This window comes from Lethenteron reissneri, unplaced genomic scaffold (assembly GCF_015708825.2).
Source record: "Lethenteron reissneri isolate LAM-NWPU_2019-01 unplaced genomic scaffold, ASM1570882v1 scaffold_1494, whole genome shotgun sequence".
NCBI lineage: Eukaryota > Metazoa > Chordata > Hyperoartia > Petromyzontiformes > Petromyzontidae > Lethenteron > Lethenteron reissneri.
In genome coordinates this window covers 1-23,495 of record NW_026891217.1, presented here as the reverse complement: position 1 = coordinate 23,495, position 23,495 = coordinate 1, and the positions used below count along the sequence as shown (strand labels likewise).

The window sequence follows — 23,495 nt, the reverse complement described above, 5'->3', positions numbered from 1 at the left end:
TCTTGTTTGGCCAGATAGAGGGGGCTAAACGGGCGCGGCACGGGCTAGAGAAGAGGGAGTGATGTGGTACAGGAGGACGTGGAGCTGAGTGGACTTGCCGATGACTGGTACCAGCGGTGTCAAGATCGGCCTCAGTGGAGGAGGCTCGTGAAGGACGCTACTGGGCAGTTGGAGGCAGTCGCCCTCCAACAACAACGGAGGGCAGAGGAGCGACGCTCACAACAACGAGCGGAGCGCCGGGTGGCTAAAGCACAGCAAGTTTGTACAGTAGGGGGCACAGGTGGTGCATCAGCCAGTCATCTCGGTCATCTCGGTCAGTCGACCCGTGGCACCTGCTGGGTCTGCCCCGTGACCTCCTGCCAGCGGGCGTTCGACACTTCACGTGGCCTCAAGGTGCACTTGGCCTGGCACAAGCGTCGTGGTGACGTCACCGCCACTTAGTGGCGAATGGCGGTTGTTGTTGTTGTGTGTGTCTCTGTATTGGACCAGCAGAACCACACAGTGATCCGGTGCAGCAAGAATGGACGCTGGAGTGGGGAACTGCAGCTGTGCCCGCACGAGCAGGGCGAGTGCACCGCCCCGGACCCTCCGTTCATCATCACATGCGACTGCCCTACCGGATACGGAATAGGTAACGGCGTAGCTGGCTTCTCAAACATATTTGTATATTTTGTTGAGTATTTATGGGGTTATGGGGGTAGTAGCACAGCAGCGGTAGACACGCCTCGAATGGATGTGTGTGAAAAAGAGCTTCGTAACTCATCGGATTCTTCCAATATAAATGAATATTCTGATTCTGTGTGTGTGTGTATAGTGGGAGTGATACTGATCACCCACCCCCTCATGGTGCTCACTGACAGCACTTGCCCTGCAGTCTTTTGAGACTATACCGGTGATCTTCTTCCATAGCTGTAGTGTCGTGGGCAGCGTGCAAACCGGCAACCGAGTTCGTTTCCGGCTTGCGGCTAATATTCAGCGACGAATATCTGAACCAGTCCTGGGCCTCCACTGGGTCAACTCAGCCTGAATGAGTACTTGGTGTGTGACGTGTGAGCAGGCGTGGTGCTGACCACCCACCCCCCCCCCCCGGCCTTCATAGGTGCTCACTAGCAGAACTTGCCCAAGCAGCTTGCTAAAGGCTATATTTTTGCTTTTATATATACAAGGTGGCACTGGAACATTGAGATTATTTGGTTTGAAATCCACAGAAAGAAAATTTGAAAAAAGAAAGAAAATTTGAAAAACGTCTTTTTTCTAATTTTCTTGCGGTGGATTTCACACCTGATGATGATTGCTGCTTGTGTTGCAGTCGAAACGTCGTGAGAATTTTTTTGTTTTATATTCAATTATTTTATTATCTCCCTTCTACGTGACTTTACCGAAAGAACCAAGAACACACGTTTGAATGTAGAACCAAACGATGGGACAACAGCTGGTGAACAATGTTGTACATTGTACCTGAGAAATGTATCAACCAAATAATCTCAATGTTCCAGTTCCACCTTGTATATATATAATAAAGACAAAGATTCCCCCATAGAGCCTTTAGCAAGCTTCCCCATCGTTTGGTTCCACATTCAAACGGGAGTTGCTTTTAATTGAAATTCTCTCTCGCACCTCCCCGCGAGTTTTGCGTCTTGGGTTTGGGCCTGTGCGTGTCTGTTCGGCACGGCGGTTCCAACACTTCACCCGACGTGTCGGGGGCTTCTTCGGGGGAAGTGAATGAAGAAGGTCCCAGCACGTGGAGTGAAACGTCGGGCATCGTGCCAGGCTAAAAGGCACGACGGGCAAAACTCAGAAGACACAGCGGAGAGAGCTTTGTGTCGTAACCTACGCGGTGGCAAATCCACTTGCAGTTGCCACTTGCTGCTGCTACGTGTGTGTGTCTGTGTGTGTGTCTCTGTGTGTGTCTCTGTGTGTCTGTGTGTGTGTCTCTGTGTCACTGTGTGTGTGTCACTGTGTCTCTGTGTGTGTGTCACTGTGTGTATGTGTGTGTGTCTGTGTATATGTGCCTGTGTGTCTGTGTGTGCCACTTGTAGCTTTACAAAGGAGAGTAAATTTGCTCCATTTTTTTTGTTCACTTTTCTTGAAGGGGGATTTTCCAAATCGTTGTGCTCGTGGGGGAATAAAAAAATGCCACCTTGTCAATCGAAGTTTTCCAGTTTCTTAAAAAGCTTCGGCTTTACAACGATTGGTCGGTCAAGGTGTTGCCCACTCCGTCTCTCTGCTCAGAAGGTCCATTGCCCCGACATATCAGTCTCCTCCTGTACAGATTTGTTCCCGTTGTAAGGCAACGGTCATCACGAAAGTGTGGAGAGAAGTTTTTGAAACTGTCACCCTCGCAATCGCCGCAACTGCCAATCTCGGCGCTCTATCCATTAGGCGCACGAATCGATCTCATCTTTGGCCGCCCCACGGCACAGCCCCGAATCTCTGCCGCCGGACCGCACTCCGTGACGCTTGTCATTTCGTGCGGAAGAACATTTCACTTTAGTGGGGAACAACAGTCGGTCGTAATTATGATCATTTTAATTCAAAGGGTGCCCTTAATTTGATCCCAGAATACCAAGCGTGTTAAAGATGAATGACTCAGTGCGAGGTAATGAGGGAGAGAATGACTCGAGGGACAAGATGGAGGACTCGAGAGAGAGGCCCTTTGAAACAGGACGGGTCTTCCGCAGGGACTTAGAAGCAGAGGTCGCAACCGGGTACCCGATACCCGCACCCTACCCGATACCCGGCTACCCGTACCCGGCCGGGTAGCCGGGTATCGGGTATCCGTTTGCGACCCTGGTGCGGCCGGGTACGCGTAGACCGTGAGTCACAGGTGAGTCACCGTTTGTCGCTCATTTCCCAACGTCTTGTCTCTTCTCACAATTCAAGTTCCTAGAATCAACCCACCCGCGCCTGCAACATGGCTTCGTCCCAGAGGTCACAATCGGATACCCGATACCCGTACCCTACCCGTACCCGTACTCTACCCGTACCCGGCCGGTACGGGTAGGGTACGGGTACGGCCGGGTACGGGTACCCGTTTGCGACCCTGGTGCGGCCGGGTACGGGTAGGGAATCAAAACCCGTTTGCGACCTCTGCTTAGAAGGTCTCCATTGACTCTTTTTGAGCTCCGAGGGCACACTCGGGGCGCCGTGCAGACACAAAATCTCGATCGCTACAGATTCCGAGTCGTCCAACGGCAAGCGCCTCGTGACGGTGAACGTGTATGTGTTTAACTGCTTTAGCAACGCACGTAGCACGCCATGCTCATCGGAAGTACGGCGGGGGGGGGGGGTGTGAGGACAACAAACTAAACACAAGAAGCAGTTCAACATCTACACGTGATGACGACGATGGCGGTGGTGATGGTGGTTTGGTGTCTCCCTGTTGCCAGGATCCGTGTGCAAAACAAGCTGCCTGATCCCACACAGCGACTCCGTTTTGCTCCCTGAGAATGTCACCGTCCCGGAGAAGATCACCGCCCCGTCTGCCGCACTGGTGGACACTCCCCACCAAAGTTGAGGTCGGTCCTTTCTTGAAGCCGCGCGTGAGGATTTGCGTGCGGTGGGCACCCCCTCCCCCCCAACCTTTTCCCGTTCCGATGGCGTACGCACGTGTCACGTGTGCGCCATCGGTTCTTTACAATTCCATTCTGTGGACGCGTGTGTGATTCCGCGATGACGTTCGTACACGTCAAGCCATGCGGGCGCGTGGGGCACGGTTTTGCGCCAGCTATCGCAGAGTGAGTTTGTGTCGCTACAGTTCTCTGCATTGTGTTAAAAAACAGTGGCGCTATAACTCTCCAAATACCATTAACACTGAACCGCTCGCATGTTCTGAGATTGGGCGGTGAATGGGACTCCACCACCCTGCAACTTGGAGACATCTCAGACACGGGAACAGGTTAAATGCCTCAGCAGCTGCAAGCGCCTTGCGTCACTCACACCTCGTCTCAACAATCCCAGTGCTCTGCTGCTGCAGGTTTACGCGCGAGTCTGCCAGCGCGGCAGTGGTGTTGCGATATGGTTTTTCTCGATGAAGTACATTGTGAGAAGTTTCATGTGCCAGTGCACACACAACCTCTGTTTTGCGTGACCTCACGGGGGATCTTGAGGGTCCACTGCGAAACAAACGGTGCCATCTTCCTTCGGTCGGTAAAAACCCCCGTGATTAACCAGGGCGGTCCATGGGCTTGAAGCGCGAAAATCTGCAAGCAACGGAAAATGCGCTGCTGGTGCTGCTGAGCCATGTCACCTTGTGTGACATTGCGAGGATGTTTTTTTCGTCTGCATTCTTGAAACCAAGCTTTCTTGATTTGTTTTACAGTTGGCTTTAGACGGCTGCAGCGTTGGTTTAAATCACGGCGCGCTCCAGTTATGTCGGTATGAAGGTGTGTTCACGTTTTCATTGCACGCCTGCATCTCCGTTATGAAGGGGAGGATAAATGGTTTTAAACCAAACGAAAGTCGCTCAAGTTGAGTTCTACACTTTTGTGACAACGTGCGACAGCAGTCGCTTCCACGGTGCATCGACTGATCCTCTATTAATATCGATTCTGCGAAATCCGCTTTCGAGGGCCGTTCTCTCAAGCGCACCTGCGATGAACGCCGTTGGCTACGTACGACGTGAAACAAGTTGAGCATCCACACGAGACCCGCTTAAAGCCGTGCGGTGGTAGCGGCAGCAATGGCGTCGTCACCAGCAGTTGCAGAACGCAAACAACATCCGTATGCAGCGACACACTCGGAGAGACAGGGAAGTAGGAGGCACTCTGTTTATTAGCAGCCTTCACGAGCTACAAGGGGCAACAACAACAACAACACACCCCCAGTCAGGATGGCCGGCAGACCGCCGGACTGACGACGCCCGAGAAGGTGAAGACATCGACGAAGACTCCATCAGCACGACGGGGGGATCCCACTCCAAGCGACAGCCCCGAGCTTCCGTTCTGGGTCCACTTTTATCCTCCCGGCCACGCCCCCTTCTAGAACGTACCAGCGGGTTCCCGGGCTCACCTCACGTGCCCCCCCCCCCTGTCACCTTTCCCCGACACCCTCTCTCTGACTTGTCACGTGACCTGCCGACAGGCAGGGCTGCTGTTGCTGCTGCTGCAACTGCAGATTCTCCCCCTTCTCTGGCAGCAACCCGCGCTGTGCTGCGTAGTGACCCGTTCCATGTCATTGCACTTTTCTAAATACATTAACGCCCCCTGCATGCACCCCCCCCCCACCGCCTCGGGTCCCTCTAACTGTAGGCGCACAGTGATTGCATCACCTTTCTCTATTCAAGACGGGAAACAGGTTGGAATGTTGAGACGATGCGCAAACGACGAGCTCGATTGCGAACGTGGCGGGGCGTTTGCTCTCCCAACACGCAACTGGACGGGGGGGGCTGAAGCAGTGACAAGTTGTGTTGGATCTATGCCCTGTTTTCCGTTATTAATATTAAGAATAATTAAGAAAAAAAAATTATTTTTGTTTTTATTATATCTATATTTGTTTTAATAATGAGGACGGCTCACTTCTCCTCACGGGCACACCGGGAGTCCATGAGACATGGAGGGCGGTTGAAATGATAGGAATTCGGTCACAAGAGGTCATAGACATCCAGACGGACAAAAAGATGTATGGACTAAACCTCCAAGACATCTGGAGATGTACAGATAAGGTGCAGAGTGAATAACGGTTGAAACTTCGCGTTTTCTTAACGTTTCCCTCACCGAAAAGTAGAAACTTAACAAAGATAATTAACCAACAAACAATAATATTTTTACTATTATTATATGTTTCCTACTTACACGACCTTCCAAAAAAACTAAAGAGTACGAATTCCAGAAAGCTTAAGTGCATGTGCACTTAACCTCAGGACATAAAAAAATTAACTCACAATAAAACACCAATCTCTGGAGAACTAAACTTGGCGAAGCCCAAAATAATAATGTGACGAGGATCATGGCGAATATTCATTAAACATAGACGAATGATAACCACGATACTAAGACCGAAGGAACTCATAAAATATAATTCAAGAATAAATGTAACACACAGGACCACATAAATGTATTGCAAACATCTCCTCGACCACCTTTGTCTTCCAGCGGGGTCTGACCTCAGAATGACCCACCCAGGGTAAGCAAGGAGGGAGCAAAAGGTCACAAGGGGGGGGGGGGTTTGTGCTGACATTGGTTGTTTTCTTCTCGCAAGAGACGCGGAGAGAGGAGTGACTGCTCGCGTGTTTGAGTTAAGCACGGCCGTCTTTGTCTCCCCGCAGCACAAACAGATGGCCCATGAATACTTGGAGGGTTAGGAAGGTCGCGAGGAGGGGACGCGGTGATGTCTGCTTTCTCGCACTGTTTAGGTTGTTGTCTCTCGCAAAAGAAAGAGGAGGGTGATCGCGTTTTGAGCACAAACAGCAAGATTTGCACACGCAAGCAAAATAACATTCCCCACCCCTCCTCCCAGAATGGTTACACCGCTGGGTCTTTACTAATAAACGCACACGCACACGAAACACACGAACGCAGATGTGTTCAACCCACAGAAAGATATATGACGGCCTTCAAACAACTCGGGAAGATTGAGTGGATTTTCTGATATAAGCCGGGGAAAAATCCATTCAACTCAGATCGACAGGGGCTCTGGCCCCCACCACAGATCTCCAGGGCTTCGGCTCCATCTCTTCTCGTCGACGCCAACGAAGAAGCTTTTCGTCATACAGAAGGACAGGTTCGCGCGGTGAAGTAAAGCTGGCAGCCGCACGAACAAGGGGAACACGGAGCAGAGAGAGAGTGACGAGTGACGACAAGCAATCAACCTGTAAAAGGGCAGAGATCGCCAAGCGTCGACCAAGCGAGCAAAGCAGAGCGCGAAGCAGTGGAGGAAGCCTGGTCAAACGGCTGCGAGGGAGAGGACAGCGCCATCGAATGCGCCGTGTGCCTGAGGGCACACCGACCAACGACCAGTGTGACACACAAGACGTCCAGAGCGACGGCGAGCATCGTGCCGACTCAACAATCAATCGAGCAGTGGAGAAGCCGGGGGCTGCCACCAAGAAAGCGCGTGCGCCCCTTGCGCCACCGTGCGCCAGCTTGCGCCACCGTGCGCCACCGTGCGCCACCTTGCGCCACCTTGCGCCACCGTGCGCCACCTTGCGCCACCTTGCGCCACCGTGCGCCACCGGGCGCCACCGTGCGCCACCTTGCGCCACCGTGCGCCACCCTGCGCCACCGTGCGCCACCGGGCGCCACCGTGCGCCACCGAGCGACACCGTGCGCCACCCTGCGCCACCGTGCGCCACCGGGCGCCACCGTGCGCCACCGTGCGCCACGAGCGACACCGAGCGACACGAGCGACCGAGCATCTTCAAGGAGAACATCGTGCCAACGCCGCTCAATCCAGCAGTGGAGAGAGAGAGAGAGCAAAAGCCGAGCGACACGCCGAGCGAGGGAGCAGCAGGAGCTTGCGGCGGCCACGCCCAATCGAGAGGAACATCTGGCCGCTGTTCGTATCCTCCCACACCACACAAGCTAACGACACAATTAATATTACGAGGGGACAACGCACACACAGCACGCACACGAATAAGACTTTAAAAGAAAAACTGTCTTTGCGTTTCAAAAAGGGTTGCCATTTCGAGGTGGTGCGTTCAATATCAACTGATCGTGCAAAGCAGTTTGCTGCCGTCGAGTTACATGAATAAGAAATGTTTGGTCATTCATTTTCGTTAACTGCATAATTTCGCCAATGAAGAAGTATTTTTAGTCATTCAATTTCGTTAATTGCATAAGATTGCCCATGAATTTATTGACGTATACTCGCTTTCGCATACTAGAGTGTCATGTGCTTGTTTAGAATTAAAATTGCTTAACACCAACTGTTCGAGTGCTTCTTTCCAAGTCCATGCAAAACTGTCTTATTCTTGACAACTGTATCCTGTGATGAGATCTGAACCTGGAGACCTTAAAAAATATAATAAACACACTAAGATAATCAGTAAATGTTTAATCGATGATAATCGTGTTATCCTGATTGATATAACCCTGGATAAACGAAACCAAGCCTAATTAACATAACTGCTTATATTAACATAATCGCAAGCATCCGCATAAATTACTACGATTATCTCTACGATTATCATAATTTATGCATATAATTACACGCATTATCATAATTTATGCATGTTAATACACGCACTATCATAATTAATGCGATTTGCGCATTTTTCGGAAAATTATTAATTTTTATTTTTTATCAAAATTTCATAATCCCGAAACATACAACAGTTGGCACGTGACGTTCGCGTGACAAACCTTACCGCTCGTCCGCGTGGGGCGGATGTGGGGTGCACAACACACATTGTGGCATTTTACCAAGCCAAAGGAGGTTTTTTTTAAATCACGAGTAGTAAATGATTCGATACGGAAATGTTCTTGTGAATCGACAGGAGATCGTCTGCACGGGGAAGAAGATGTGGCACCCCCCCCACGTGCCATCTACTGCTTCCAAGATTGTGAGGTAAGAACCCTTTGGTGTACGTACCACCTACGTATGTTGAACTACTTTCCTTTGCTCGCAACTCTAACACAAAACAACTTTAAGGGCCGAGCTTCCAAGTGTTGCCAGCCATTTGAAGTAAAGTACGATGCTCCGTTTTCACCTTGCACGTGAACTGAAGCAAATATTCAAACAGCTTGAAATATATCGTTTGTGTGTATATGCAGTACACATGTTAGTGGGAGTGGTAGTGTAGTGTGTGTATATGCAGTACACAGGTTAGTGGGAGTGTAGTGTAGTGTGTGTATACAGTACACAGGGTAGTGGGAGTGGTAGTGTAGTGTGTGTATGCAGTACACATGTTAGTGGGAGTGGTAGTGTAGTGTGTGTATATGCAGTACACAGGTTAGTGGGAGTGTAGTGTAGTGTGTGTATACAGTACACAGGGTAGTGGGAGTGGTAGTGTAGTGTGTGTATGCAGTACACATTAGTGGGAGTGGTAGTGTAGTGTGTGTATATGCAGTACACAGGTTAGTGGTAGTGTAGGTGTGTGTACAGTACACACGTTAGTGGTAGTGTAGTGTGTGTACAGTACACACGTTAGTGGGAGTGTAGTGTGTGTATACAGTACACAGGGTAGTGGGAGTGGTAGTGTGTGTACAGTACACAGGTTAGTGGTGTGTGTGTATACAGTACACAGGGTAGTGGTGGTGTGTGTGTATACAGTACACAGGGTAGTGGTAGTGTAGTGGTGTGTGTGTGTATACAGTACACAGGGTAGTGGGAGTGGTAGTGTAGTGTGTGTACAGTACACACGTTAGTGGTAGTGTAGTGTGTGTATACAGTACACAGGTTAGTGGGAGTGGTAGTGTAGTGTGTGTATATAGTACACAGGTTAGTGGTATGTAGTGTGTGTGTACAGTACACAGGTTAGTGGGAGTGTAGTGTGTGTATATAGTACACAGGTTAGTGGGAGTGTAGTGTGTGTATACAGTACACAGGTTAGTGGGAGTGGTAGTGTAGTGTGTGTACAGTACACAGGGTAGTGGGAGTGTAGTGTGTGTATACAGTACACAGGTTAGTGGGGAGTGGTAGTGTAGTGGTGTGTATACAGTACACATGTTAGTGGTAGTGTAGTGTGTGTATACAGTACACAGGTTAGTGGGGAGTGGTAGTGTAGTGGTGTATACAGTACACAGGTTAGTGGTAGTGTAGTGTGTGTATACAGTACACAGGTTAGTGGGGAGTGTTAGTGTAGTGTGTGTGTACAGTACACAGGGTAGTGGGAGTGGTAGTGTAGTGTGTACAGTACACAGGGTAGTGGGAGTGGTAGTGTGTGTATACAGTACACAGGGTAGTGGGAGTGGTAGTGTAGTGTGTATACAGTACACACGTTAGTGGAAGTGTAGTGTGTGTATACAGTACACAGGGTAGTGGGAGTGTAGTGTGTGTATACAGTACACAGGGTAGTGGTAGTGTGTGTATACAGTACACAGGTTAGTGGTAGTGTAGTGTGTGTATACAGTACACAGGTTAGTGGGAGTGGTAGTGTAGTGTGTGTATACAGTACACAGGGTAGTGGGAGTGGTAGTGTAGTGTGTGTATACAGTACACAGGTTAGTGGTAGTGTAGTGTGTGTATACAGTACACAGGTTAGTGGGAGTGGTAGTGTAGTGTGTGTATACAGTACACAGGGTAGTGGGAGTGGTAGTGTAGTGTGTGTATACAGTACACAGGTTAGTGGGAGTGGTAGTGTAGTGTGTGTATACAGTACACAGGTTAGTGGGAGTGGTAGTGTAGTGTGTGTATACAGTACACAGGTTAGTGGGAGTGTAGTGTGTGTACAGCACACAGGTTAGTGGGAGTGGTAGTGTAGTGTGTGTATACAGTACACAGGTTAGTGGGAGTGGTAGTGTAGTGTGTATACAGTACACATGTTAGTGGGGAGTGGTAGTGTAGTGTGTGTGTACAGTACACAGGTTAGTGGGGAGTGGTAGTGTGTATACAGTACACAGGTTAGTGGGGAGTGGTAGTGTAGTGTGTGTGTACAGTACACATGTTAGTGGGGAGTGGTAGTGTAGTGTGTGTGTACAGTACACAGGGTAGTGGGAGTGGTAGTGTGTGTATACAGTACACAGGTTAGTGGGGAGTGGTAGTGTAGTGTGTGTATACAGTACACATGTTAGTGGTAGTGTAGTGTGTGTATACAGTATACAGGTTAGTGGGGAGTGGTAGTGTAGTGTGTGTATACAGTACACATGTTAGTGGTAGTGTAGTGTGTCAGTACACAGGTTAGTGGTAGTGTAGTGGTGTGTACAGTACACAGGTTAGTGGGGAGTGGTAGTGTAGTGTGTATACAGTACACATGTTAGTGGGGAGTTGTAGTGTAGTGTGGTGTGTACAGTACACAGGTTAGTGGGGAGTGGTAGTGTAGTGTGTGTATACAGTACACAGGTTAGTGGTAGTGGTGTGTATACAGTATACAGGTTAGTGGGGAGTGGTAGTGTAGTGTGTGTATACAGTACACAGGTTAGTGGTAGTGTAGTGTGTGTATACAGTACACAGGTTAGTGGTAGTGTAGTGGTGTGTATACAGTACACAGGTTAGTGGGGAGTGGTAGTGTAGTGTGTGTATACAGTACACAGGTTAGTGGGGAGTGGTAGTGTAGTGGTGTGTATACAGTACACATGTTAGTGGTAGTGTAGTGTGTGTATACAGTACACAGGGTAGTGGGAGTGGTAGTGTAGTGTGTGTATACAGTACACAGGTTAGTGGGAGTGGTATGTAGTGTGTGTATACAGTACACAGGTTAGTGGGGAGTGGTAGTGTAGTGGTGTGTGTACAGTACACAGGTTAGTGGGAGTGGTAGTGTAGTGTATGTGTAGGGCTGTTACAGAGGGGCTGTTTGTGTAGGGCTGTTTGCATAGGATCTAACGGATGACAAACACAGTGGGCGGGGACTCCGCCAGTACACGGGGTGGTGCCCGCAACGACGTCCGCACCGGGCGCGTGAGGGGGGGTTGTGATCCTCTGGGGGAGTATAAAAGGGATGAGCCAGAGAGCTCGGGGTTCAGTCTTAGAGTAAATAGGGAAGACGGAAGATCGACCAGATAGGCCCTGGACTCCCCTGGGACGCCGCCCTTATAAGGGCAGCGCAGGACGGAGCCAGTGGCGTGTCCCGTGAACCAGAGTTAGTACTCTGGGACTCCCGGTACCGGCCCGACTGACCAGTGTCGGGCCAGACAGCCTCCCCTAGCCCGTTAGTGGAGGACTCGGGGTAGGTCAGGGATAGCTAGAGGGTATCCCCAGTTATACGGGTGAGGGGGCCGATACACCCCTCTAGTGCTGTACGACCATTGTGTAAATAAACACGTGTGCCTTACAACGGTGTCCAAGCGTCTTCAAGGGTACTTCATCTGGTGTCAGAAGACTACGAACATGGACACGCGCCAATCAGCTCGGGCCAAAGTACAACAAATGGAGGACGCCGCCGAAATTGTCGAGCCCGAGATGGCTCAACAAGACATCGTGCAGCCGGGGCCGGACGCGTTCTTACCGGAGCGTCGGCATGAAGAGGGGCCGCAGACAGACGAGCTGAGGCTGGCTCACGAGAGGCTGGCTGAACTGCTTTACGCCGCTGCCGCCACGCTGGAGAGCATCACGCGGCTGGGGGCTGGTGGTCCACCGCGGGGCGAGGGGAGCCGGCGTCCGGAGCGCCTTCCCGCCATTTCCGAAGATTCAAACTTTGAATTTCCCGCCATCGATGCGGCGGCCGCTAGGGGCGTGGCCAGCCTGAACCTCGGGTCCGACATCGGCCGCGCTGGGGCTGCCGCGTCACGACGGAGGAGGGCGCGTCATCACGGCTGCGACAGGCGATACCATCTGCCGTTCGCGCCGAACACAGCAGTCGGGGAGACAGCAGCCCGCGGGATTCCACGGCAACCGCTGCGCTGCACCAAAGACTGCCTCCGCTTAAAGAATTTGTGGGCGCAGAAGGCGACTGGGGCGGCTTCCAGCGACGCTTCCTCGCCCACCAAGAAATGGCCAAATGGACGGATGCTGAAGCTCTCTGCGCGCTGCCGGCGCTCCTCGACGGCGACGCGCTCGCCGCCCTCACATCGGCGCGAAGGAGAAGCGCTCTACGCTACCGTTGGCGCTGCAGCTGCTGGCCGGGGTCTACGGACCTTCCGCGGAATGCAGGCAGCAGTTCTACACGACCGCCAGCGGGGCACGAAGGAGTCGCCCCTGGCATACAGAACAAGTCTCCTGGCGTTGGCCAAGACAGCCTTTCCTCGCATGGACGAGGACGGGGTCGACGCCATGGTGACAGAAAAATCCTCCTGCTGGCAGACGACCTGGACATCGCCGTCGTTGCACAGGAGGATACGGAGATGACTTCCCTACAAGCGGCGCGGCTCCTCCACGCCAACCTGCTGTCACAGCGGCGGAAGGCCAGCAGGGCAGCGGCCGGGCGTGCGGTGGCGGCAGCCACCCTCCCGCGGAGGAGGTTTTCGCCGTCAACCATCGTCGGCAGCAGGGGACGGGAGCACGGTCGGGCCGGGATGGGTCGAGCCGCTTCGACCGTCCGTCATCGCCGCCGGCGCTCCCGCGTTGCTTCAACTGCGGCGTCCGAGGCCATGTCGCCTCGGGGTGCCGCTCTCCCCGACAGTGCGGGACGACGCCTCGCCAGGACGCCGGGCCTCCTCCTCCTCCTCCCAAGCTCCATCAACATGATCCGGCGAGTCGCGGCACCACACATGTTTGGTCAAAACACACACCTGTCGCACACTCTCGCATCGCAACGAATGGGGGGACGACGTTGCATCGCGACGGGTCGGCGCGCACCACTGTGGGGACTCGAATCGAGCCCGGGCAGTGGTCTGCGTTGGCCCATCGCGTTGTGGCCGCATCGTCGGGGTCGTCGGCCGTCGTGGGACACATTGACGGGGTTGAGGTACGCATCCTGGTCGACACGGGGGCATCGGCGACCATTATTTCCGAATTAATTTACAACATTTTACCTGTCCAAAGCCGTCCCTTACTGCCAGTTAACGTCCCATTCTATGCGGCAAACGGGGGCTCCCTTGGCATCATTGGACAGATTCGAGCGCAAATTTGTATCGGGGATATCAAATTATCAGGCCCGATTTTTGTTTCCTCCTCGCTGGCGGTTCCGTGCCTGCTGGGGACGGACTTCTTGGGTAAAATGCCGATTCGCATTTTAATAGACCAGGGATGCATTGAGCTCCCGTCGGGACGGCGCATGGCGTTCCTGCCTTCTCCTACTGTGATTCGGACGGCGTTCGTAACTATACCAGCGTCCGTCGTTGAAACGGTTCGTGTGCCGCCGGGAGCTCAATGCTAGTACCTCTAAGACTTCGTCGGCCCTTCGCGGAGGGCATCGGGGCCCAGGGAATCCTGTTAGGACCGTCTAGGGCCGGGGTTAGTGGACCGCATTTGATTCCGGCCCTGACCGTTGTGAGGGGAGATGGGGACCCTTTCATCGCGGTCCTCAATGTGGGATCGCAAACTGTTGTAGTTCCTCAAGGGACGGTGCTTGCGCACGCGACGCCGATGCCCTGCGAGGAACCGGTTGCGAATCATGTCGGCACCGCCGCCCGACTGCACCCACATTCGGACAGCGATGACGGGTGGCTCGACGCGCTTTTTGCGGGATCGACGGACCTGTCAAATTCAGAGCGCCAACAGCTTAGATCGCTACTGCAGGAATTTTCCGACGTTTTTAGTCGGAATAATACGATTTGGGTTGTACTCATCTGCTGCGTCACCATATTGACACGGGTGACAGCGCGCCAATTCGCCAAAATCCGTTTCGGTTGAGTCCCGCCGAAAAGGACCATGTCAAATTGGCCGTTGATGACATGTTAGCCGCCGACATTATTTCTCCCTCTACCAGCCCTTGGGGAGCGCCGATCGTCCTGGTTAAAAAGCAGGACGGCTCGTTGCGGTTTTGCGTTGATTTTCGGCGCCTAAACAAAATTTCGGTTGCCGACGCATACCCGCTCCCACGGATGGACGAATCGCTGGACGCCTTGGCGGGAGCGCGATTCTTCTCCACGCTGGATTTACTTTCGGGATTCTGGCAGCTTCCTCTGGATGATGAATCGAAACCTAAAACTGCTTTCCGTACACCGCACGGCCTGTTCCAATTCAACCGGTTGCCGATGGGCTTACACTCAGCGCCGGCAACCTTCCAGCGTTTGATGGAATTGGTTTTGGCTGGATTGCAATGGGAGTCGTGCCTGATTTATTTGGATGACGTTATTGTCTTCGCTAAAACTTTTGACGAACATCTCCAGAGGTTGCGGGCGGTTTTCCTAAAGATGCGGGCTGCTAATTTGAAGTTCAAGCCCCAAAAATGTCATTTGTTACGCGATTCCGTGCGTTATTTGGGCCACATCGTAGGGCGCTCGGGTATTGCTACCGATCCCGCCAAAACGCAGTGTGTCAGCTCCTGGCCGACTCCCACCTCGGTGGGAGAGGTCAGGAGTTTCGTCGGCTTCGCGTCGTATTACAGAGGTTCGTCGCCGACTTTGCAACAATTGCCAAACCCCTACACGCCTTAACATCAAAAGGGGTTCGGTTCCACTGGGGTCAGGAGGAGGAGGCTGCTTTTTGCTCCCTTCGGGACGCCCTGGTAAAAGCTCCTCCCTTGATTTACCCCGATTTTTCAAAACCGTTTCTGCTCGACACCGATGCGAGCAACACGGGTATTGGGGGCGTGCTTTCCCAGGTGGTTGACGGCGTCGAACGGGTGGTTGCGTACGGCAGTCGGGTGTTGTCTCACAGAGCAAAGATATTGTGTCACCCGCAGAGAACTGTTGGCAATTGTCTATTTCATCCAACAGTATTGCCCATATCTGTACGGTCGGCGTTTCACCGTCCGCACAGATCATGCGGCACTGCAGTACGCCCTGCGAGTTCAACAGCCATCGGGACAATTGTCCCGATGGTTGGAGATCCTCCAGGATTTTGATTTCGAAACCACCTACCGTAAGGGCGTTCGCCACACCAACGCGGACGCTCTGTCGCGCATGCCAACCACCTCAGAATGTGCATGCCTCCTGGGGTCGGGACGTTGCAAGCCAGCAGGGGACATGTCGGTTCCGGTCCTTGCGGCCGCCGCCGACGGCGGGACAGTTGTTCCAAATTCTATTGAACAACAAGGGAAAGATTCCCTGCTGGGTTTGCACATTCAGGAATGGGGGCGCCTCCAGATGGAGGATACCTCCCTCCTCGCGTTGCGCCGTCGCGCCGGGGAGGCGGGCGGGGATCGGGTGATGCCGACGCATGGGAATTGCACGCGGGGTTGCTGCCATGCTAAATTCAGAACAGCGTCAGAAGGCAAATGAGCGCCTCAGACTGGGTCGCGCGCACGTGCTGCAGTGGAAGCCGGGGGACAGGGCATGGCTGCACTGCCCCCAGGTACCACTCGCGACATCCTCTAAACTGGGGCGGCCGTGGAGGGGTCCTGTCGAGGTGGTCGAGGTTCTGCGGCCTCAGTGTGTTCGCATCAAATGGGGGAAGCGCCGTGGTTTGTGCACCCCTCGAGACTTAAACCATTCGTTGCGGTGCGAGGCCCCACTCTACACACGCGTGGCCAAACGTGGGGGGTCGGCCGACTCAAGGGTCCGTCTCTGCTGCCCTCGCCTGACGTGTCGCCAGCTGTCCCGCCCACAGGTGCACCGGGATTGACGGGCTCGCACCCAACCACCGCTACGGGGGATGCCGAGGGTCTCGCGACGTCAAACGCGGACTCAATACGGAATGAACAGCTGCCACCGGGCGGTCCGCCATCCGGGGTTGCCCCGTGTGACGGGCCTGCAGCAAGGACGCGCGCAAAAATGCGCAGACTCTTATAATGCATTAAAGGAGACTTATTTCTCTTGTGTATGGTTGCGGGGTGCTGCGTCGGTGGGGAGCTCCTGCCACATTGTGTTGTGTTGCGTGTGTGCTAGGGGTTCCCTGCTAAAACTGTATATACGTCGCTCTTACGGAATTCGTGTTTATTCAGGGGGGTGCGTCGGATTGTTTCCCTTCGGGTTGTTGGTTTTTGTTGTTCCCTTCACGTTATGGTTAAAAACGTTTTTTTGAGGCACACGCGGAGATCAAGGGGTTAATAAACCTTTATTGAAGTTGTTGCAGCCGGGACGGCTGCGAGCTGTACAGGGGGGGGTGATGTAGGGCTGTTACAGAGGGGCTGTTTGTGTAGGGCTGTTTGCATAGGATCTAACGGATGACAAAACAGTGGGCGGGGACTCCGCCAGTACACGGGGTGGTGCCGCAACGACGTCCGCACCGGGCGGCGTGAGGGGGGGTTGTGATCCTCTGGGGGAGTATAAAAGGGGATGAGCCAGAGAGCTCGGGGTTCAGTCTTAGAGTAAATAGGGGAAGACGGAAGATCGACCAGATAGGCCCTGGACTCCCCTGGGACGCCGCCCTTATAAGGGCAGCGCAGGACGGAGCCAGTGGCGTGGTCCCGTGAACCAGAGTTAGTACTCTGGGACTCCGGGTACCGTAGCCCGACTGACCAGTGTCGGGCCAGACAGCCTCCCCTAGCCCGTTAGTGGAGGACTCGGGTAGGTCAGGGATAGCTAGAGGGTATCCCCAGTTATACGGGTGAGGGGGCCGATACACCCCTCTAGTGCTGTACGACCATTGTGTAAATAAACACGTGTGCCTTACAACGGTGTCCAAGCGTCTTCAAGGGTACTTCATATGTATACCGTACACAGGTTAGTGGTAGTGTAGTGTGTGTATACAGTACACAGGTTAGTGGTAGTGTAGTGTGTGTATACAGTACACAGTTAGTGGGAGTGTAGTGTGTGTATACAGTACACAGTTAGTGGGAGTGGTAGTGTAGTGTGTGTATACAGTACACAGTAGTGGTGGTAGTGTAGTGTGTGTATACAGTACACAGTTAGTGGGAGTGGTAGTGTAGTGTGTGTACACGTACACAGGTAGTGGGGAGTGGTAGTGTAGTGTGGTACAGTACACAGGTTAGTGGGAGTGTAGTGTGTGTATACAGTACACAGTAGTGGGAGTGGTAGTGTAGTGTGTATACAGTACACAGGTAGTGGGAGTGGTAGTGTGTGTGTGTATACAGTACACGTTAGTGGGAGTGGTAGTAGTGTGTGTATACAGTACACACGTTAGTGGTAGTGTAGTGTGTGTATACAGTACACACGTTAGTGGGAGTGGTAGTGTAGTGTGTGTGTACAGTACACAGGTTAGTGGGGAGTGGTAGTGTAGTGTGTGTACAGTACACAGGTTAGTGGGAGGGGTAGTGTAGTGTGTGTATACAGTACACAGTAGTGGGGAGTGGTAGTGTGGTGTGTGTATACAGTACACACGTTAGTGGTAGTGTAGTGTGTATACAGTACACACGTTAGTGGTAGTGTAGTGTGTATACAGTACACACGTTAGTGGTAGTGTAGTGTGTGTATACAGTACACACGTTAGTGGGAGTGTAGTGTGTGTATACAGTACACACGTTAGTGGGGAGTGGTAGTGTAGTGGTTTGCGTGCTGCGCTACGAACCCCCAAAATTTGATTCCCGCTCACGGCCAACACCAGCAATGACCATCTGAACTGGTTCCGAGCCTTATCTAGGTCGACTCGGCCTCAAATGAGTTACCTGGTGTAGCGGTGTGTAAACATCGCCACTGGGGAGACAAAGGCGGCCGGGCGTGGTGCTGGCCACCCACCCCCCCTCGTGTGTCGTTGCGGTCTTCACAGGTGCTGCTACTCGCTAACAGCACTTGCCCCGACTGTTTGTCGGGGGATCTTTGTCTCTTTTTCTCGAGGTGAAGATGAAACCTTGCAATGTCTTGCTAACGCCACCGCTGCTGGCAGAATGGCCTCCACTCTGGAGAGCCCCTCTAGAGGGTGTCTTGGCCTACTCTTCCAATGCCGGCCAGGCGTCTTGTTACGAGTTGGGAGTTGGCCCACACTTTATTCCATAACACGTGGGATGGACGGAGGTGGGCCGGGGGGGGGGATTTAAGAAATTCGAACCAATATTTAAGCTGTGCTAACCATTGCAACACGGAGCATATAATATATGTACGGTGATAATTATAAAATAGCACTTGCTGCGTCTGGCTTTCATTAACAACACAATGTGTGTAGGCCCGTCAGGTCACTGCATGCGTCATGAGTTTAAGAATCAACATCATTTGATGAACTGACATAATTGTTCCCACTCCTTCCAGAGACTCAGGTTGCTCTGCTGTAAAACAAAAGGCGCATCTGTATCATCGTTACCGTGCGTGATTTGTACGTGGGCTGTGTGTGCACGTGTGTGGTCTTCAGTTATGGGTCGGCGATGGGTACTGTGACCCGGTAAACAACAACGCCTACTGCACTACGACGGAGGGGATTGTTGCGTGTCCACATCCGCCTTCAAAACAGGTGGCCAAGTCGCACGCCCACGCTGCACTCGCACACATGGTCAGGTCGCACTCTCTACACACAAAGCGCTTGACACAAATGACGACCCACAATGCCTTTCTGATCTCGTCAAGGAGCATCGACCATTACGCAAACCGCGGTCTTCCTCGCGGGAGCTTTTGGCAATAGACATGCGCTTCTACGACCGTCTGGGACTCTCTTCCTCACGATCTTAGGAAGTGACTTTAGCAAGCACTTTTAAATCTAGGTCCAAATACTCGTTTCTTTAAAACTGCATTTTGCGTTTAATTTGGCACCGTTTTCCTCACACTCGAAGAGTTAATCGATTGTACGTGTCTGTGTGGTGTTGGTGTGCCTTTTTGTGTGTGCGTGCAGGTGATCACCGTTCCAGCCAGTTGTGACCGCAAGAAGGAGTGTGCCTGCCGTGATCCCAGCGCCAAAGAGAATGCACAGAAGCGGTGGGCGACGCGCCCACCGCTTCCCCCATAGAGGGGACAACAGGGAGCTGCTGCTGCAGGTAAAAGCTTTTCTCTGCACTTCGCATCATCATCATCATCACTACACTCTCTCTCTATCACTGGGTACGACTATTGTTGTTGGATTCCCGTTGTACGGATTAGACTTCATACTCGATTTAGTCAAGCCCGTGGTGCGTGCTTGTGAATAAGCCGAGCGGCGTGTTGCTGTAGTACGGCGGGTTGGAGTGCGGCGCTGTGCTCCGAGCCTGGCAGGCCCGAGTTCGACTCCAGGCCACGGCGAGCATTAGTTGTGAGTGACGTCAGAACCGCTCCTGCTTTCCACACCAATCACCAAACACAACCCTCACTCGGCATCGTGGCCAAGTATGATCCTGGATCCCCCCGTGAGCCCATACGGCGTGGCGAGGCCGTCACCCATTGGTGCAGTGAGAGTGTGGCCGTAATTGATTTTATAAGTTGGCTATAACCGAGCCCCTATTCCAAACAGAATTGTTTTCACAGCCACTCCCTGGAATATAAAGCTGCGATTCACGCGTTGTGTTTATAGCGGCGTCCCGTTGTGTTCCGAGTACCGTGAGCAATGCACGACTAGGCGACGTGTCCTCGGAGCATTGATTGGAAGTCCTTCATATGCACACGCGTGGATGTGGAGTGCGGGGGGAGCGGTGGCACAGTGGTTAGCGCACTGCGCTAGGTCGCCCGGGCACCCGAGTTCGATTACCGCTCGAGGTCGACACCGGTGACGATTATCTGAACCGGTTCCGGGCATCCCCTAGGCCGACTCGGCCTTCAATGAGCACCTGGTGCATTGTGTAAACATCGCCACCAGGCTGTGGTGCTGGCCACCCAAACCACCCCTGAAGTGCCGTGCCGGCCTTCATTGGCCACGACAGGGAAACTTTGTCTTGACTTTGTATTGTGTATCCAGTATATCCACATATACATCAATATATGTATACAATTAGATTGCAATCTCTACATTACAACCAACATTTGTTTTGACAGTATCATCATGCGATATACATCCGAGTTCAAATGAAGATCGTCCCATTCTGATTTAGTTGTGATGAACAGGAACTGCGAGCGCAGAACCCACGTGCACGTTGTTCAGCACAAGGCCACGTGGCTGGAGAGTCCTTGTGGACTGTTGTAGCGCTACTCACGACTCCGCGGCAGGTTGCTGTTAGGGGCTCACGCCACGTTTATTAAGGGCTCACGCCGAACCAAAACCCCCCGAGATGATAACTCCCCAGGGGACAGGGGACTGGGATTATTCCCATCATCATTACATTCCTCGTAACAAGCGATGTTCGGGGGGGTGGTGGTGGTGGTATATTTGTGGGGGACATCAGCACTGTTGTGCTAGCTGGTGTGTGGCTTCCAAGTGGATGGTGGGTTGCCAACAACTTGTCCTGGCTTGTTCAGAATCGTCTGCTTTTGAGGTAGCTGTTGCTGAGAGAGATGTGTGACTCTTTGCGGGACGTTGAAAGCCTTAATTCTAGATTTGAAGCTTTCGTGACTGCAAGGATTCATATTCTTAGGTTTTTTCGGTAAAGTCACCATGTAGGTAAAACATTAAAATTAATAAAAGTTAAATAAAATAAAAATCACGACGTTCCCCCTCTCCAACCATTATATAAACGGAGTGGTAGCTCCTGCAATCTCTCATTTACTTGATACGGCTGTCGTGGGCGTGACGGTTCCACCTGAAGACGGAGGCTTGTGTTGCCTCCGAAACGTCGTGATTTTATTTTATTTTACTTTTTTTAATTTTAATGTTTTACCTACGTGACTTTACCGAAAAAACCTAAGAATAAGTTGAAAGCCTTGGCTTTTGTCAGTTCCATTAAAAATAACATAATTGCACGCCGCTCTAGACTGCATTTTCACGTAGTGGTTGCCCAAGAATACATTCTCGATTCGATGAACAAATCGCGAGTTGCTTCTTGTGCTCCTCCCCAGATGGTGACACTGACGTGGCGGCAGCGGCGTCCGCTGCTCATCGCAGGAGCTCACGGACAGAGTCCAGCGGCCGCCCTGGTCAATGCCGTGGTGTTCGCTTACCAGAGAGCACTGCGCGCCAGCTGCTTTGAAGATCCTGTGATGTCATTCACAGCAGGCGCAAGCCACTGCGGGGCAAGAATCGTGGTCCGAATTTGTCGAATTTGAAAAACTAACCCCACACCATTACACAGTTGTACCCCCCGACTGTGAAAACTTGGCAGGACCCTTCTCAAAAAAGTTCATGACTCTTTGAGGCCTTTCCTGGGTGAACAAGCATTAAATTGCTCGTAATATATGTGGATGAGTGTAATGGCTCGGATGGATGTCGAAATTAATGGTTTAGAGGGCCGAATGTACCCCGTCTGTGGTGTTTCCCAAATGAAATGTTACCATTGCTACACAAATGGCCCCTCAAAGTTCTCCCTTTCCACCTCTAACCCCCAACCCATCGATGCGGTTAGTCGATCGGTGGCGGGGTGAAGTGTGGTGGGCGTTTGCGACCACTTCAACAGCATACCTACGACGTGAGCTTTCTAAAGCTCCCTCTAGTTGAGGCATTCCTAGCGGCAGCGGTGTTAGTAAAGCGATCGACTGCAGGGCCGCACCTTTACCCAAGCGTGAAGGGCATGTTTAGGATCTTGCTAAAGCTCATGAAAGCCACTCCACTTGCATGGTTAGGCAGGATGTGGCAGCCATTTTATAACGAGATGATTTTGGTTATATTCTTCATTGTATTATTTTGTGGTTTTCTTGCTGACTGACTGTTTTTGTTCTGTTTCCCTCGCAGGTGCAGAAATATTTGGTGCTATTTAATGTATTGCAATGTATTGCAATGTGCGTAAATGTTTACGTTTCAAATGTCGCGGAGTGCTTCTCGGGCCTTTAAGTTTAGCAATGAGATGTTTTTGAAAGCCCCGAGAGGCAATGTTTTCATTAATACATTGCGTACATGCATTTTCTCAATTAATTCTGTCGGTTAAAGGGCAAAACATTATGGAAAATGTATTTAGATGATTTAAGCGCTTCCATTTTTGTAAGATGAGCTGCTGAATGAATGAAAATGAATTTTTTGCCAAAGTTGAAATTAAAACTTGAGCGAGCCGCACACCTGGCAGATGCAAACATCAACGACTCCTCTAAAGATGCAAACATCCCCTGTGTGTCTGCACGCTATTAGAGATGGAATAAATGCCCGACCCCTTACATTGTTTTCTTCTGTTATAGTATTTAGGTCTATATTGTTTTGTTGCCATTGCCAAGTTGAAACACGGTACGTTGTGAAACCGTGCAGACCACACGCAAGCAGGGAAATGTTTGCGAAAAAAGCCTTTCGCGAAAACTGCCAAGTCTAAATCGGTGCTAGAAACCAGTTATCACAATTCCACGTGTTTTGTTTGCCGAGAAGAAGAAGAAAATGGACTAAGATGCGGGGGGAGGAGGGGAAAATCGTCGGAAATTGTACATATCAATGATGCCTTGTGGTGTCGGTGCGATGGGGCCATCTGTGTGTCAGTCTGTCTCTTGAGATGCACGTCCTAGCAACATTTCTCACTTCCTGAAGATTTGTGGCCAGATTTCAAGACTGTTTTTGCCAGTTATTATTATTTTAAATCTCTAACCCTCTCCTCATCCAAAGTGTCAAGTCCAGAGTCTTGGATATTTCGCAAACCCCCTCCCCCCGCCCCTTTTATCACTTGGCATAATACAATGTGAGCAAATGTCAAAGTCTGGTTCTGCTGTTATCCTTTGACATTTTAATAAAAACGGCACTTCATTGGCGTTGTGTTACCTTTATAATGCACGATTGGTTGGATTTTCTAGGAACTTTAGCATTGACACTCAAGGAAACGACTGCCATTCACTGCAAAGCGGTGGTGGTATCGCCGCGGTCATCGCCCAGCAAAGGCCAGACTCCTCGCGAGGTGATCAAGGACATGTCACCAAGAGACGACAGCACGCGTCGAGTGGGTGTGTCTGCCACTACGAGTGTAGTGTTCTTGCAGGGAGACAGAGTCTTCGTAGAGGCAACACATGAACACACACACACGCACATGTGTACACACACATGTGTACACACACTCATCATGAGTA

General features: G+C 51.8%; 1 protein-coding gene across 1 annotated transcript in view; it reads left to right on the top strand.

The window, feature by feature from the left end:
* LOC133362473 (pappalysin-1-like) overlaps window positions 1-21,500 on the top strand; it is a gene marked incomplete at both ends in the record, with an annotated part of 30,864 nt that extends 9,364 nt beyond the window's left edge. The window contains 4 exons of the mRNA XM_061581422.1: window positions 493-631; window positions 3,390-3,493; window positions 19,297-19,383; window positions 21,363-21,500. Of these exons, the coding sequence (XP_061437406.1) occupies window positions 493-631; window positions 3,390-3,493; window positions 19,297-19,383; window positions 21,363-21,500 (468 nt within the window). The remainder of the gene's footprint in view (window positions 1-492; window positions 632-3,389; window positions 3,494-19,296; window positions 19,384-21,362) is intronic.
* Between the last annotated feature and the right edge of the window lie 1,995 nt (window positions 21,501-23,495).